The 17,608-nt window shown below is 39.8% G+C and overlaps 1 protein-coding gene across 1 annotated transcript in view; it reads left to right on the forward strand.

Moving 5' to 3' along the window:
- Positions 1-17,608, forward strand: part of PCDH11X (protocadherin 11 X-linked) — a 785,021-nt gene that overhangs the window by 604,672 nt on the left and 162,741 nt on the right. Inside the window, exon 7 of the mRNA XM_058197151.1 lies at positions 82-168. Coding sequence (XP_058053134.1) covers positions 82-168 — 87 coding nt within the window. The remainder of the gene's footprint in view (positions 1-81; positions 169-17,608) is intronic.

The following is a 17,608-nucleotide window of genomic DNA, read 5'->3' on the forward strand; positions in this document are numbered from 1 at the left end:
GGAGCAGTAGAGCTGTTAGGGTCAAGAAGAGGGTAACTTTTGAGCAAAGCTTGGCCTTGAGTGGTTCTATTTTAATTTCAGTTACATTGTTGGGCAGAATACAAAGGCAGACTTTCCATTTTGACTGGGGATTTGAAGAACCTAAAAATTGCAGCAAAGTTGACCAAGGTATGATACCCCAACTTGAGTGATGATGATGATGATGGTGGTGATGATGATGATGACTCGAATGTAGCTAATGCTTTGAACCTGCATTTTTAATACTTATGAATACCGTGTTTCCCAGTGATGGGTTACAAATTTTTTTACTAATGGTTCTGTGGTCATGGCTTGGTGGCCGTGGCATGAGTTGGTGGGAGTGGCTTGGTGAGTGTTGCAGGGAAAGGATACTGTAAAATCGCCATTCCCACTCCACTCCAGGGGAAGGTTACTACAAAATCCCCATTTCCTCCCGATGAGCTGGGACTTGGGAGGCAGAGAATAGATGGGGGCGGGGCCAGTCAGAATTTTTGCTACCAGTTCTCTAAACTACTCAATATTTCCACTACTGGTTCTCCAGAACTGGTCAGAACCTGCTGAAACCCACCTCTGGTGTTTCCCTAAAAATAAGAACCTATCTTATATTTTTTTTGAACCCTGAAATAAGCGCTTGGCCTTATTGCCATGCGCTCAAAAGCCCGATTGGGCTTATTATCAGGGGATGTCTTATTTGGGGGGAAACAGGGTAGATCGGATGAGATAATTTGTATATGATACGTTTTCAAATCTCATTGTTCCAGACAACCCATACTTCACTTCTTATATTTAAAAAAATAATAATAATAAAAATACCTGAATTATTATGTAACTGTTTAATTTTGAAGCCACAAAACTTTGGGTTTTGCTTCTGCTTTGAGATAAGGCAAACAATGTCTTTTTTAGCTTCTATTGAAAATATGAAAGATGGGTTATTCTTACAAATGTTAGCCATATTTGATTTACCGTATTTTTCCCAGTATAAGATGCACCTTAGTTTTTGAGGAGGAAAATAGGAAAAAAAAATCTGCCTATCAGGTATTCCTCTGGCTAGCGTCCTTAGCCTGGTCAGCTTCAGCACATTAGTTCACTTGCTGGTTTTAAGGTTGGGTCTGCAAAACAGGTTCTAAAGCACAGCTGATCGTTGGAGGGAGCAGCAATTAGAAAAGCAGGCAAAACACAGAAGATTGCTTCCCTCACGTTGGGGCTGAAAAACAGCTTTTAAAGCACAGCTGATCATTAGAGGGAGCTCCAGTGACTAAAGCAGGCGAAGCATGGAAGGGGTAAGACAAGGCAGCAGCTTTTCTGGGTAACCATTTTGGGCAAGGCGCATCGCGTTTTCAGCCTCCGAAAGTGTCGCATTTTCAGGTGGCGATCGGCAGCTATGTGCTTTGGCGATCCCCACAGCTTTTAAGGGCTCTCAAATGGAGCGTTTGGAGGCTGAAAACGTAATGTGTGGAGCCCAAAAATACAAGCCATTGTAAGTGGCAATCTCTGCAGCCAGGAAGAGGATGCATAGAAGCCGAAGGGTGAGGGCTGACAGGTGGGTGGGGTTACATTCGGAGTATAAGACACACCCAAATTTTCAGCCTCTTTTAGGAAGGAAAAAGTGTGTCTTATACTCCGAAAAATACGGTCTTAAACTTTTTTTTTTCAATGATGGGAGAGGGCTTCCCACTTGAAGCTACATTCTTCTGTGGAAGGCTCTATGTGAGTTCTTATCAGTGATCTGTGTAAAGTTGAAGAAGCCCCAACATAATAGAAGACCCTATCTAAACCAAAGCTTAAGAGGAAACAAAACTCAGGCACAAAACGTAGGAACATCTATTCTAACTACTGTTGTTAACATAAGCAACTACTTCTTCACCATGAGCCATGGTGGCGCAGTGGTTAGAGTGCAGTACTGCAGGCTACTTCTGCTGCCTGCCAGCTGCCTCAAATCTCACCAGGCTCAAGGTTGACTCAGTCTTCCATCCTTCTGAGGTGGATAAAATGAGAACCCCAAATTAGTGGGCTGACTCTGTAAACCACTTAGAGAGGGCTGTAAAGCACAGTGAAGCGGTATATAAGTCTAAGTGCCATTGCTACTGCTACTACAGGCAGTAGAAATATTTTTGGGTAAGAGAAATGGTCAGTTTAGGCCCACCTACTTCTCTTCAACAGTTAATTATCTTTCCCTTCAAGTTGAAGTTTCATATCTAGGATAATTAGTGTTGTGTAGTGAGAACTTTTATACCCAAGTGATGCAATTTTTGTTTTTTTTTACTTCCAGACCAATTTATTGTGTGCAAACTTTCTGATAGTTTGGGAGTTGTTTGAAAACTACCAATATAATCAGAAAATGCAGTAGAACTACCAATATATCAGAAATCATGAGCTGTATCAAAAACGTTAGTCAAAACATGTAGGATTAGCTTCCAAGGAATGTTTTAGTGGTATCAAATTGGATTTTTTTTTCCCTTCTCCCCTTCAACCTTGCTTGGAACTATTTAAATTGATGTATAACTTTTATCATTTTTATTTTAAATAGAAAAAAAAATTACCAAGAAGATTACGCTGAGCAGATGAATATGATAACTATTTCATAAAGCAATGTAACATAAAACGTGGCAATTGTGTTTAGAAGCAAATCATGTAGTTGGATAGATAACAGCCATGGTGGCGCAGTGGCTAGAATGCAGTACTGCAGGCTAATTCTGCCGACTGCCCACAGTTCGATTCTCGCCGGCTCCAAGTTGACTCAGCCTTCCATCCTGGAATGATCAGTAGAATGAGGAGCCAGATTCTTGGGGGCAATATGCTGACTTTGTAAATCACTTAGAGAGGGCTGTAAAGCACTGTGAAGTGGTATATAAGTCTAAATGCTGTTGCTATTCTATATGCATAATCTATCAGATACTGTTTTTTCTGGAGTTTCATAACAAAGTGCCATGCACGCACCCCCACCCCCCTTAGCAATTATGGGATAAGAGAAAATAACCTCCTATGGATTGATAACTGTTAAAGAAAGTGACGTAGGAAGAATATGACATCTCTATTGATGAAGTCCTGTAAATAGGGAAGCTCTCCAAGTTTATGCATTTGACTGGTGAATTTAACAAGTTCATTCATAATCTGGACTAAGACAAAAGAAAAGCAGCAAATAACACCAGAAGTATTGTAATTCCCCCAAATGGGACCTGGATAAGCTATTGTAAAGCGATGCTCCTTTGAGCTATCAATTATTCCTAATTCTATATATATACACATTGTCGTGGGTTGAGCTAGTAGGGACTGCAAAGAAAGAAAGGAATCTTGGCATGAAAAAGGCCCATTCCATGTTGAGGATTAAGAGAAAGGGAAAAGATCACTCATTAAACTGTGCGGTATCTTACTAACTTTCTTTAGAGTGGAACTTTCTTGGAATGGGATATGCAGTTCTGGTCCCACCACCACAAAAGGGATATTGCAATGTTGTTGAATATGCAGAAAAAAAACCACTGAGGTGCTCCAAGGGGATAAACTAAATTTCTTATGCGGGGGAGGGGAGGAGATCATGACATTCTACCCGGTATGGAAAGAAAAGGGACAGAAAAAAAGTTTCATTCCCCTTTGATAATAGTAGAACTAAGAGAACTAAGGGACAGTCAGTAAAGTTTAGTAGAGGTTTACTAGTTCAACCCCCTGCTTAGGCAGGAAACCCTACACCACTTCAGACAAATGGCTATCCAACATTTTCTTAAAAATTTTGAGTGTTGAAGCATTCACAACTTCTGGAGGCAAGTTGTTCCACTTATTGATTGTTCTAACTGTCAGGAAATTTCTCCTTAGTTCTAAGTTGCTTCTCTCCTTGATTAGTTTCCACCCATTGCTTCTTGTCCTGCCCTCAGGTGCTTTGGAGAATAGCTTGACTCCTTCTTCTTTGGGACAGCCCCTGAAATATTGGAACACTCCTATCATGTCACCCCCTAATCCTTCTTTTCATGAGACTAGACATGATGATTAATAACATCATCATCATCATCATCATCATCATCATCATCATCATCATCATCATCATAATAATAATAATAATAATATGATTAATAATTATTAATAATAATTAATAAGACTAGACTTATGATTTATATTGATATATTGACCATCAATTGTGTTGTAAATGTTGTACCTTGATGAACGTATCTTTTCTTTTATGTACAGTGAGAGCATATGCACCAAGACAAATTCCTTGTGTGTCCAATCACACTTGGCCAATAAAAATTCTATTCTATTCTATTCTATTCTATTCTATTCTATTCTATCCAGTTCCTGCAACCGTTCTTTATACATTCTTTATACGTTCTGTATATAATCAAATGGTAAACGCTAAATAGAAATGGTAAATACAGAAAAGATAAAACTTCAGTAAGGACATGCTTTGAAGGATAACTATATGCATTCTGTCTGGGTACAGTTCTTTTAGCTGTACTGGTTCCCACCACCTTCAAAGTGGCATGCTAAAAATTAATTTGCAGAGATGGAGCAATTAATCTTACCAAGGCACTACTATGTGATTGATCTTCTACATTTAATCTAATTAGCCTACACATAGGTGAGAGAATGTAGTGGCTGAACACTTCACTACAAGCTTTGACAAAAGTCAACCTTTTATGGACAACTTACAGTGAATGTTCCCATACATCACTTCTAGGGTGCTCATTACTCAGATATTTGAATTAAAAAGGGGTGGGAATGGGTGAAAATCAAAAGATCACAGGGTGGGCTGAACATTCCCATTTTAAATTAGTGGGTCTTTTGAAGAGTCATAATAATAATGTGCCATCACATCTAGAGAACATGACACCTTAAGCCTTTAAGAGGTGGGTCCTATCAGATGCATCCATCATTCTTTTTACAGGGCAAAAATTAAGAAGCTGTTATGCGATGTTAGGAAAAAAAGCAGAAAACTTCATAAATATAGATTGGCACAGATGTTCAATTCACACTTTGAGCCAGCATTATGTGCTTTTCCTCTGCAAAATATTTAAATCCAGATGTGTACTCCCAGATCCTTCTAAGAATATAAACGATCTCATCCATATTCCTCTATTTGCAATGTTCAACAATTTTCTTGGTAAATGATAAGCAGGGCATAATAATTGTAAAATATAGTCACAATCATGCTAATATGAGAATTGTCTCACCCATGACTCTGTAAACTGCTTAGGGAGGGCTGTAAAAGCACAGTGAAGTGGTATACAAGTCTCAGGGGTGTTGCTATTGCCCTTCCTTCCTTCCTTCCTTCCTTCCTTCCTTCCTTCCTTCCTTCCTTCCTTCCTTCCTTCCTTCCCTCCCTACTTCCCAGCAGTTAGAATGCAGTATTGCAGGCTAACCCTGCATTCCCACTGCCAACAGTTTGATCCTGAAAGGACTCAAGGTTGACTCAGCTTTCCATCCTTCTGAGGTGGGTAAAATGAGGACCCAGATTGTTGGGGGCAATAGGCTGACTCTGTAAACTGCTTAGAAAGGACAGTAGAGCACTGTGAAGCAGTATATAAGTCTAAGTCCTATTGCTATTAATCATGAATGCATTTGAAATCCATATGACTTTGAAAGTTATCCGAAATTTCAGCCAGTGGAAAACGTTGTGGCCAGACTTTCAACAACTGTGGGTTTTATGGGTTATTATAGATTTCTTTTCTTGGATCAATTCCAGTTTATTTCAGATCAAAGTTCATAATACTGAACCCCTAATCAAGCAGGACAAGAATACATTGTAAACCCATATCTGTCATCTAGTACAGTGGTTCTTAACCTGTGGGTCGGGACCCCGTTGGGGGTCGAATGACGATTTGCCAGGGGTCGCCTAAGACCATCGGAAATATGGAAAGTATACTTGCGAGTCAAAGAATCGCGCTCCAATGGTTGACTCCACAAGCCAGCTGCAGGCTCTTCAAATCGCTAGCCGAATTTGGCTTCAGGCGCGATGAATTAAAAAAGAGAGAAATCTTTGCTCTGATGTCTCCCTCTCAAGCCAGGTGCAATCACTCCCAATCGCTAGCCTAATCTGGCTTCAGGCGCGATAAACTTAATAGAGGAGGAGTCTCCGCTTTAATGCCTCCGTCCTCAAGGCAATCACAAGCAGTTCAGATCGCTATGTCTGACTTCAGGCGGCGATAAATTCAAAACGAAAATAATTTTACGGTTGGGGTCGCCACATCGTGGGGAATTGTATTAAAGGGTCGCAGCACTATAAAGGTTGAGAACCACTGATCTAGAAAGACTACGAGAATATTCTGCCGTAGTCTAACCCTGAATATCTTCCACATTCAAGAATTTGCATTACATATTGAGGATGGTTTGGTTCTGCAAAGTTTTTAGAGATTCATAATCGTTCCTCCGGATCCTCCTCCTCCCTGTAATTTTACCTCAGTTGAGATTTATTACTTTTAGATATCACCTGAAGCCTTTAGGAGGAGAGAATCATCTGCAAATGGATTAAATAATCCCCAAGTCAGAATGGACAGTCATCCAGATAAGAAGTTCAGAGTTATGCCGATAGATAGATAGATAGATAGATAGATAGATAGATAGATAGATAGATAGATGATAGATAGATGGATGGATAGATAGATAATAGATGGATGGACGGATGGATGTATAGCTAGCTAGCTAGCTAGCTAGATAGATACTGTAGATAGATAGATAGATAGATAGATAGATAGATAGATAGATAGATAGATAGATAGATAGATAGATAGATAGATAGATAGATAGATAGATAGATAATAGATGAATGTATAGATGATAGATAGATGATAGATGGATGGATGGATGGATGGATGAATGGATGGATGGATGGATGGATGGATGGATAGATAGATAGATAGATAGATAGATAGATAGATAGATAGATGGTAGATAAATGATAAATGGGTGGATGGATAGATAGATAGATAATGGATGGATGGATAGATAGATAGATAGATAGATAGATAGATAGATAGATAGATAGATAGATAGATAGATAGATAGATAGATAGATAGATAGACAGACAGACAGACAGATAGATAGATAATGGATGGGTGGATGGATGGATAGATAGATAGATAGATAGATAGATAGATAGATAGATAGATAGATAGAAAGAATTCTTTATTGGCCGAGTGTGATTGGACACACAAGGAATTTGTCTTGGGTGCATATTGTCTCAGTGTACATAAAAGAAAAGATACATTCATCAAGGATCAGAAGGTATAACTCTTAATGATAGTCATAGGGTACAAATAAGCAATCATATGATAGTAGGAAACAATCAATATAAATTGTAAGAATACAGCAACAAGTTACAGTCATACAGTCATAAGTGGGAAGAGATGGGTGATAGGAAGGTAAGAAGATTAATAGTAATAGTAATGCAGATTTAGTGAATAGTTTGACTGTGTGGAGAGAATTATTTGTTTAGCAGAGTGATGGCATTCTGGAAAAACATTGTTCTTGTGTCTAGTTGTTCTGGTGTGCAGTGCTCTATAGCGTCATTTTGAGGGTAGGAGTTGAGACAATTTATGTCCAGGATGCGAGGGGTCTGTAAATATTTTCACAGCCCTCTTTTTGACTTGTGCAGTATACAGATCCTCAATGGAAGGCAGGTTGTTAGTAATGTTGTGATCCGCCAGCAGCCTGAAGAGCTGGCAACGGAGTTGGACAGTGATGAGGCTGAGGAAGAGCGTGGGCCAGTCCTGGAGGTTGGGGAAGGCCTGGATGGGGGCTCTGAATTGGAGGCTGAGGTGCGGCCAGGGCCATTGGGGAATGAGGTGCGAACTCCAGAGCCTCCAGAGACTGACAGTAGTGAGGCAGAGGAACAGGAGGGGCCTGTTCCTAATATGAGAAGATCTGCCAAAAGGGGATGACTCGGGAGTAGGGCCAAGAGATGATTGGCCCCTCCCATAAGGCTTAAAAGTCCAGCAACGGCATTTGGGCTCTTTGCCGGAAAACAACGTTGATCGCTTCGTCTTCTTGTCTTTATTTTTGTATCAGTGTCTTCTGAACGTTTGCCAAGAAAGGCCTTTGGCAGTTTGCCTAATTGGACCAAGGTTGGTGATAGGACTGAGGAATTTGTGTTGGGAGGAATTTGCTTTAATTTAGTTGAAATACACTGAGAATGAAGTAATTCTCAGCTGTTCGAATAAAGTTTGTTTGTTTTTTCACTGACTGAGTTTCCTACTACCTACTTGGGCCTGGGTCACAACAAGCAATTGTTTTTTCTGCAGTTCCAACTATCCTCTGAAGTCTGTGTCTGTCTTGTTGGGTTGCAGAACCAAACCAGACAGTTATAGAGGTGCAGATGACAGACTCAATAATTCCTCTGTAGAACTGGATCAGCAGCTCCTTGAGCAGTTTGAGCTTCCTGAATTGGCGGAGAAAGAACATTCTTTGTTGCGCTTTTTTGATGATATTTTTGATGTTAGGTGTCCATTTTAGGTCTTGAGATGGGCAGCCACACAAGTCTTTTAAACAAACTTTATTAAGTAAAGTTGTTTCTTTAGGCTGAAAAGTTAAAGAAGATGATAGAGTGGTTTTGTGCGTGTGTGTTTCGGCAGTTTGGGAGGTGAGCTTATCTTGGCCATCATCAATCCCATTTAGATTAGATACGATGCAGGTTTTCTAAGAGAAAGAGGTCTTGGTAGCTCCCAGCGTTAGCAAGCTCTTATCTTGTCAGTTCTGTTTGAAAATGGCAATCACGTGACTTGGCCAATTGAAAGCTGGTGACACCAAGGCCTGGGATGTCACAGGCAATAAATAACAGTCCCTTGCCCACAGAGAATAGGGTAATTCTTCTCTTCACAATGAACTTTGCTTCTGTTTCTTTTCTTTTCTTATTTTTTTTTTTAAAAAGTAGGCTGCCTACATCATAAAAAGAAGTTTGTACGACACTGATATTTCTATTATTGATGAGGCAATGAGGCAATCCTTTTTATGACCTTCTGTTTTTCTCCTCTTTGCGCTGCCCCACCGGTCTCTCTGTTTTATTCCAAGCTCCCCCTCCCCTCCCTTGCCCCTCCCACTTCTTCTTCTTCTTCTTCTTCTTCTTCTTCTTCTTCTTCTTCTTCTTCTTCTTCTTCTTCTTCTTCTTCTTCTTCTTCTTCTTATTATTATTATTATTATTATTATTATTATTATTATTATTATTATTATTCGTACTTTTATACCGCCCTATCTCCCTAGGGACTCAGGGCGGTTTACAGCCATATAAAAAAAACATATATATATACAGGGTAAAACATTAATTTAAAAAACTTATTACATAGGCCGAATATTTAAAATAGAGATATAAATAATAAAACCCATTTAAAACCAAATTTAAAATTTAAACATTTAAAAATTTAAAATTCTAGTCCAGTCCTTGCTCATCTTTGGAGATTAAAACAAAAAGCATGGTTTTTTTGGAGGTTGATCTCTTTTCTGTCTTTTCCACAATTCGTCGGGTTCAGAAGTCAGACTTGTAGCTTCTTTTGACGGGTGGGTTTTTTTCCCCCCATCAACTTGCACCTGCTCATTGAGAAGATGTGAATGAGAAAAAATTAAAATAACCTGATTTTTTTCAAAACAAGTTTTTTTAAAAAAAAATTCCATATACATATTTTGTGGACAGTACATTGACTGGATCAAGTCTTCTTTTTTAAAAAAAACACAATGTTAACACTAATAATATAAATCAGTATATATTTATTTTTTATTTATTTTATTTTGTCACAACAATATATGTAGGAATCATACAAAAGATTATATAGTATATAAACACATATGGGTAAATATAAGGAGGTATAAGCATATATATAGAAAGAAGAAAAGAAAAACAATAGGACAGGAACGGTAGGCACATTTGTGCGCTTATGCACGCTCCTTATGGTCCTCTTAGGAGTGGGGTGAGGTCAATAGTAGAAAGTTTTTGGTTAAATCTTTTAGGATTATGGGAAGAGACCACAGAGTCAGGTAAAATACTCCAAGCACTGATGATTCTGTTACAGAAGTCATATTTTCTGCAATCTAGATTAAAGCGGTTGACATTAAGTTTAAATCTATTAGTGGCTCTAGTATTATTGCAATTAAAGCTGAAGTAGTCTTTAACAGGAAGGACATTACAATAGATGATTCTATGAGTTAGACTTAGGTCTTGTCGAAGGTGACGGAGTTCCAAGTTTTCTAAGCCTAGGATTTCAAGTCTGGTGGGATAGGGTATTTTATTGTTTTCAGAGGAATGGAGAACTCTTCTTGTAAAATATTTCTGGACACGTTCAATTGTATTGATGTCAGAGATGTGGTGAGGGTTCCAAACAGGCGAGCTGTATTCTATATAGTCCTAATCTTCGAACTTCAATGATGCTATTCTCTTTTTCAACTGGAAATTGTGGGGAGTTGGAGCAGTAGTAGGTTTCACTTATCTTTGCTACCAGTTCAGAACGGTGAGCATGCGAACCTTCTGCACATGTGCAGAGCATCCGTGATGACATCTGAGCGAGTGGGCAGAACCAGGGTGAACTGGCAGAAACCCACCACTGACTTGGAGGTGCATTCTCGGGATTGATTAAATATTGTTAATATTTGGTTAATATTTGATGCTATGAATTATCCTACATATTTTGAATCTGGAATTTATGGTGGTAATAATGAGTAAATTTTAAAATATTAAATAACAGCATTTAGTAGGGGAACAAATACATGGCATAAAGAAATGTTATTTATGTTTAAATGAATTAATGGGAAAATGACAAAGGAAAGAGAGAAGAAAGAACTGGTGTGGGGTGGGAAGCACAACATGCAAATACAGAAATGGGATGACTACATCAAAAGAAAGCAAAGATAAATTGTACAGAGGTTTGTTTGTTTTTCAATTGTGAGATGGGCAGCATATTAATTAAGGAAATAAGTGCAGTAAATAAATAGTGATTTGATTGCACTTTGAGTGCAATCCCAAAACATCCAGAGCACCATTGGGACACCATTGGCATTGACAAAATCACTATGGCGATTTATTGTCATTCCTAGGACAAAAGATGCCTTTATATAGTCACTGCGTTGATAGGGAATTTCCACTGTATCTATTTGGCTTAGTGGGTAAGACGCTGAGCTTGTCGATCGAAAGGTCGGCAGTTCAGTGGTTCGAATCCCTAGTGCTGCGTAACGGGGTGAGCTCCCGTTACTTATCCCAGCTTCTGCCAACCTAGCAGTTCGAAAGCACGTAAAAAAATGCAAGTAGAAAAATAGGGATCACCTTTGGTGGGAAGGTAAGAGATGAGCACTGCCCCATAGAGTCGGGAACAACTAGCATGTATGTGAGAGGGGAACCTTAACCTTTATCTTTACATGGAAGAAAGGTAGATTATTAATACAAGGTGGTAAATAATGAAGTGGTTTACGCATATTCACGGAATTAAAGAAGTAAAGGGTATGTGTAGGACAAATGCAGAAAATACAGTTATTATACTTCCCACTGAAGGGCCTCAAATGATATTGATATGGACAGAGAATTGATATGTTAACCGAAAGGGCAACTTAACTCATCTACATGTGGTACCTAATATGTGTTAAGCTCCATTATGTGGAAAGCAGTGTGTAGGTCCCCACTAAGCCCACCTTCAACCTCTCTTGGATGAGATGTTGAAGGTGGATTCAGCGTTACCTTTATTAGCTGTCAGCAGATACTTTTTTAACAGTCCTATATTTAAACATAGGATTTCTTAGCATCCTACCATCTCTAAAATTAAGCAAATGAGCCAGTCAAATAAAGAAGGCTAATAAGTAATCTCAACCATTATCTTCCAGCGCTAATGGGTTCATTAAAGATCTCACTACACATGAAATTGACTCTTGCAGAAGAGGGTTTTTCAAGAAGGACATAAGGACATCTAAAATACAAATCCCGTTGCACAGAGGTGAATGTGTAACCGACATAATTAAGTGCTCTTTCAGCAGATATTCTGATCTACAGTAAGAGAACAGGCTCAATATGATGCGTGCAATGTGTATTAGTGTGTGTGTGTGTGCATGCGTGTGTGTGTGTGTGTGTGTGTATGTTTTCATAGGTTTTCACGGGTATAGGTATATAGGTCGTGGCGTATTCGGGTCTTTTCCCGTGTAAGATTGAGAGTGTTTTGGCAACGTTTTGACGAGGTCTCACTAGTCATCTTCAGGCTGGTGCTTTCGGCTTCGTGCTTGTGCAAGCAGAGTGCGGTCGGAGCTGCCGTCTCTCTATAAATACTGGTGGGGAGGTGGGGAGTGTTGCTGTAAGCGGGTTGGCTGGCTGTGTGGTTGCATCTTGATTGGTAGGTGGATTGGGTGTTTGCATATTAGTCAGCTGTTTCGTAGCATCCTGTGTGGGTGTGGTCCTAATTGTGTGCCCATTAGTCTTTTGTGTTGAAATGACCTGGTTAATGGGTTTTCTGGAAATGCCCTGAGTTCTGGGAATGTGGCCTCCTGTAGTGGTAATGGGCTTTCTGGAAACATAAAGCAACTGACACACACCATGAACACATAGCAAGACCTCGAACTTGGAACCAAACCAAAACCCGGGATGCTACATCACAGCCATCTGCTCAGGACATCACATCACAGAACTCCAGAGGCCACAACACCAAAGCTCAGGACGTTACAACACAACCTACCACTCAGGATGTTACAGCACAAGACTCAGGAGGTCACATTCTCAGAACTCAGGACGTTTCCAGGATGGGGCTCCTCTTGCTGTCTTTCCCGATTTCCAGCTCTGCATTTAAATATTTTCAGGGAGGGCTTATTTTTGGGGGGAGGCTTATTTTAGCACATGTGCTCAAAAGCCCAATTGGGCTTATTATTAGGGGATGTCTTATTTTTGGGAAAACCGGTTACATCACCACTTTCCTCCCATTCCACTGACCTGAAACGTTTCTTCATTTTCACAGTTGTATAGCCAATATGTATAAACACACAATGGTGTTCTGTATGCTCGAGTTAGTCATATCTGTTGAATTAGGGCAGTGTGCATAGGGAAAAATACTGTCATTTATTTTTGTTAAGCATGTAGCAAAGAACCTTAAAGTTCAGAAACACAATGTCATAAATATTAGATTAAAACAAGGTTGCAGGAGAGGAAAGCAAAAATTGGCCACCTTCATGTCAGAAACGCAGAAAATAGAACCAATGTCTTGAATTTTCACAGCTGTTTGCAGGAGAGACTTATATTCTTAGAAATATCCTTCTCCTGGACTTCATTACCAACCAGTATGCACCATTTTAAATAAAAAATGTAACTCTGCAAACATTTGCTTTGCTTTCTTTTTCATTTTTAAAATATTTGTATGCAGTATAATATATTTTTCTATATTCTTTTGGATCTTTCTCTTATCATTTGTCTGTCTGTCTGTCTCCATCCATCCATTCTCCCTTTTCTATTCCTCTTCTGTTACTTCACTCCAGCAGTGAAATCCAATTATTTTACTACCGGGTTCTGTGGGCGTGGCTTGGTGGGTGTGGTGTGGCTTGGTGGATGGGCAGGAGAAGGATACTACAAAATCTCCATTCCCACCCCACTCCAGGGGAAGGATAGTGCAAAATTTCCATTCCCACCCCACTCTGGAGCCAGCCAGAGGTGGTATTTGCCGGTTTTCTGAACTATTCAAAATTTCTGCTACCGATTCTCCGAACTGCTCAAAATTTCCGCTACCAGTTCTCCAGAACCTGTCAGAACCTACTTGATTTCACCCCTGCTTCACTCCATGTCTTCACCCTCAATTCTCCTTGCAATAATTTATTAAGGAAATCATTTATATCCATTACATAGCAAACATTCTTTGAAAAAAAAAAGTAAATAAATAGGAATAGATTGTACCATTCTCCAAATATGATATACCGATTGTAGTAATTGAAGGCTAATTTACTTACTACAAACTTGGGGGTTATTTGAGCGTTTTGTCAGAGGTGGACTTCACTTACCTTCCCTACCGGTTCGCAAATGTGTGCATGCGAGGGGGCACGCTTGCTGCGCTTGTATGTGCCTCCTCTACGCATGCACATGGCCTTCCGCGCATGTTCTTTGCTTGTGCATTATATCCAGGTGAACGGGCAGAGCCTTCTGCAGTCACCACAACTCGTTTGCCTGAACCGGACAGAACCAGCTAAATCGCACCACTGTGGGTTTGTGTGTGTGTGTGTATGTATGTGTGTGTGTATCTCTGCATGTATGGTTGTATTGGACTTAAATGGATGAACAGACTTGGTATAAATGAACAAGAAACATACAATATTATAATTTATATTAAAAAATTAAATTTAAACTATCTCCACTTCCTTTCAATCCAACTAATCAGGACAGGCTACTGAGGAGTTCTTAATCATGTATTATTACTAATTTTGAAAATTAATAATACATCAGAATTGAAAGGTAAAAGGTTTTGATAAATTAGATACGTGGTCAACGTTTCCTATTTTTGGACTAGAAAGAAAAAGAAAAAAAGAAAACTTGGATATACAACCAAAATAGTTAGAAAAATCCACCGAGATAAGTCAATGCCCAAACCAGGGAAAGGAACTTTATTTCTTTATTGTTAAAGGAAATATATTGATAGGTGCCTCTAAGGTCATGCACGGAACTTAACAACAGATGCATTTGTAATGTTTCTGGAGAGAGGAAGAAGCGTGTGAATAAACTTAGAAGTATTAAAGATTATCAAGGGTGAAAGGTTTGTGTTGGAAAATAAATGGAAAAGATAAAAATAGCTGAACGGTCCAGCTCTGGGAGAACAAATATCAAAGAACGCAATTTCAGATGGTGTACATTGTCTCAGATGATATAGGGGAATAAAGTGTTCATCAGAAACTCGATATTGGCAAAAGAGGCAGTGGGCCATAACACTGCATGGCATTATTTGCTAAACAGATAGTTGTAGACGACTTCATCTACGCGGGGATATTGAATTTTTGTCTGTGGCAGAAGACCCAGTCCGATGGAATTATGGGATATCAAAGGTCAGGATTATCATCTGTCAAATAATGCATGGAGTTGACCCTCCATTGCAGCTGAAACTTGGTCTGGTGGGAAGGAATGATGAACAGGTGATCCGCGACTTAACAACAGTTTGTTTGTTTGTTTGATTATTGACCTTTCGATCAACAAGCTCAACGTCCTAGCCCCTGAGCCACCGTGTCCCTATAAGCTCCATATAGACCCTATTAAAATTCTGCAAATGGGCCTCTAACAGAAGGCAACATTTTAATGGATCTTCCAACCACCTTCATTGAATTGTAGTTTCATAATGTTACAATGTCTGTTGTTAACAACATTACAGACACATGGACCAAATCTGTCGCCAGACAGAGCAAAGCTTTCCTTATTGACTCCGGGATGCAGCAAACTGCTGGCTGAGGTTGATATCTGTGATCCATACGAGCTTTCGTAATGTGGGGTCCTTGGTGGTCTCTGAGCTTGGTTGTTTTCTTGCAGATGTTTCATTACCAGACTAGGTAAAATCATGCACTGATGACATTGCCTGGTTTGGTAATGAAATGTCTGCGAGTAAACAACCAAGCTCAGAGAGCACCAAGGACCCAACAGTTCAGTTCAACCCTGTGTTGTGACTCCAGCCCCCAAACCTGGCCCCATGCCCGAAAGTGACTCCGAAAGCAAGGGGGAAGGGTCGGTAAGGCTTACCTCGGGAGCACCAATTCCTTTGGCTCAGCTCCAGGAGCCAGAAGCAGACCAGTTGGAGGACGTAATGAGGCTGTCATTCCCTGATTCCTCCCTTCCGCAGGCTACGCCTTCAGACCCAGCTGATAATAATAATCAAGCTTGGCTTGACCCGCACTTCAGAAGATTAGAGAGGCGGCGTCATCAAAAGGAATATATAAGGAGTATATATATCCACAGGATATATAAGGAGCTTTAGGACTGCTCTCACTCCACGGGAAGCAAAGTTTAGCTGAACCTTTCAAAAAGAGCTGAAAGTCTTGCTACGTGAGTCATTTGTTTGAACTTTGGCAGGCAGCTGCAATTTCTCTGCCAGGACTGATAAGAGCCATGAATCCACTGGCTGAAGGCCAGCTCGTGGGTCTGAAGTGGGGAAGGAGACAGAACACCCTGATCTACAAAGTCTCTACTTTCTTAATGTTTTAGCATTTAACATCCAAGAGTTTTAGCATCCATGTGCCATGAAGGAGGATATCTTCTTGCCAGTATTGAAATAAAACCACTATATCCAGACTAGTTAGGTTTTGTTTAACCAGAAGTTTGCTGTCATGAAGTTCCTTGGATGAAGGAACAAAATGTTTTGGACAGGAATCTAGGTCAGCCGTGCAAACACACAAGACAAACAGCGAGGGAGAATTTGTAAGCAATGGTCACAGGCTTCATTCTACATTACGAAAAAGTTGATAGACTGAAAAATGCTATTTATACTAACTTATAACAAATATGCCTTTCAAACTTATTTAAACCTACACAGAAAACTGCTGTCTAGATAATAGAGTACATATTTCATTCCTTTTTGTTTAACGAATTCTCTCCTCCAGTTGAAATATAACTAGCGAGTCAGTGATGGAGAAAATAAGGCAGTTACACTTACAATAGCAAGATCAATGGTTAGAATTAGCCCATATTCCCTCCCTTCCTTCCTCCTTCCCTCCTTCCGTCCCTCTGTCCCTCCCTATTTCCTTCTTTCCTCCCTCCCTCTCTCCTTTCCTTCATTTCCCCCTCTCCCTCCCTCCTTCTTTCCTCTTTCCTCCCTCCCACTCTCCCTCCCTCCTTCTTTCCTTTGTTTCTCTCTCCCTCTTCCTCCCTCCCTCCTCCCTCCCTCCCTCCCTCTCTTCCTCCCTCTTTCTCTCTTTCCCTCCCTCTCTCCCTCCCTCCTTCTTCCCTTCTTTTCTCCCTCCCTCCCTCTTTCCCTCCCTTCTTCCCTCTTCATGCAGTTTAGAAGCCTGCTCTTTTGGGCTAAATCAAATATAAACTGCTGAAATTTCCTACTGTGCCTCTGCAAAAACATCTGCACGTAAAAATGTACCAAAGATGATCTGAATTAATTACACAAAGAAAAATGGAAGATTAAATTAAAGTCTGAGTCATCGTGGTGCAATGTGAAAAGCCGTTTCGTAGGTTACAAAGTTTGCAGCAGTTCCTTTCCACCGACAAAGCAAAATGCCATTTTTTCCCCCTGTTTCCTTCCAAACCTCCTCTTATAAATTAATGCATTTCTTTCATCAGTGAAAATTGTTTTAAAGTATTTTATTATTATTATTGTTATTGTTATTGTTGGCATTTAACCTTAAGTTTGCAGAGAAATTCAACGCACTTACAATATTGAATAAACTTTGGCTTCTGCCCGAGCTAATTCATTCTCAGTCATTGTGTAATAAAGACGGTGTTATCATTGTGTGCGTGTTCTTGTAGCTAGATTGGCAATTTTAAGAAAATGCTTTAGATCAAATGAAAAGATCTTAAGTATTATTCTCATTCATTTCCCCGGCCTCTATTGAGCTCAGCAAGGCAATGACAAAAAATAAGCTGGATATGCAATTTTTTTTTTCTGAAGGAAGTTGATGAGAGGGAGAAAAAGATTTTAGAGAGTTGGAACGTTGTGCTAAAATGATTTTCCTGAGTGCACAGACGTT

Source organism: Ahaetulla prasina, chromosome 11, assembly GCF_028640845.1.
Source record: "Ahaetulla prasina isolate Xishuangbanna chromosome 11, ASM2864084v1, whole genome shotgun sequence".
Taxonomy (NCBI): Eukaryota; Metazoa; Chordata; class Lepidosauria; order Squamata; family Colubridae; genus Ahaetulla; species Ahaetulla prasina.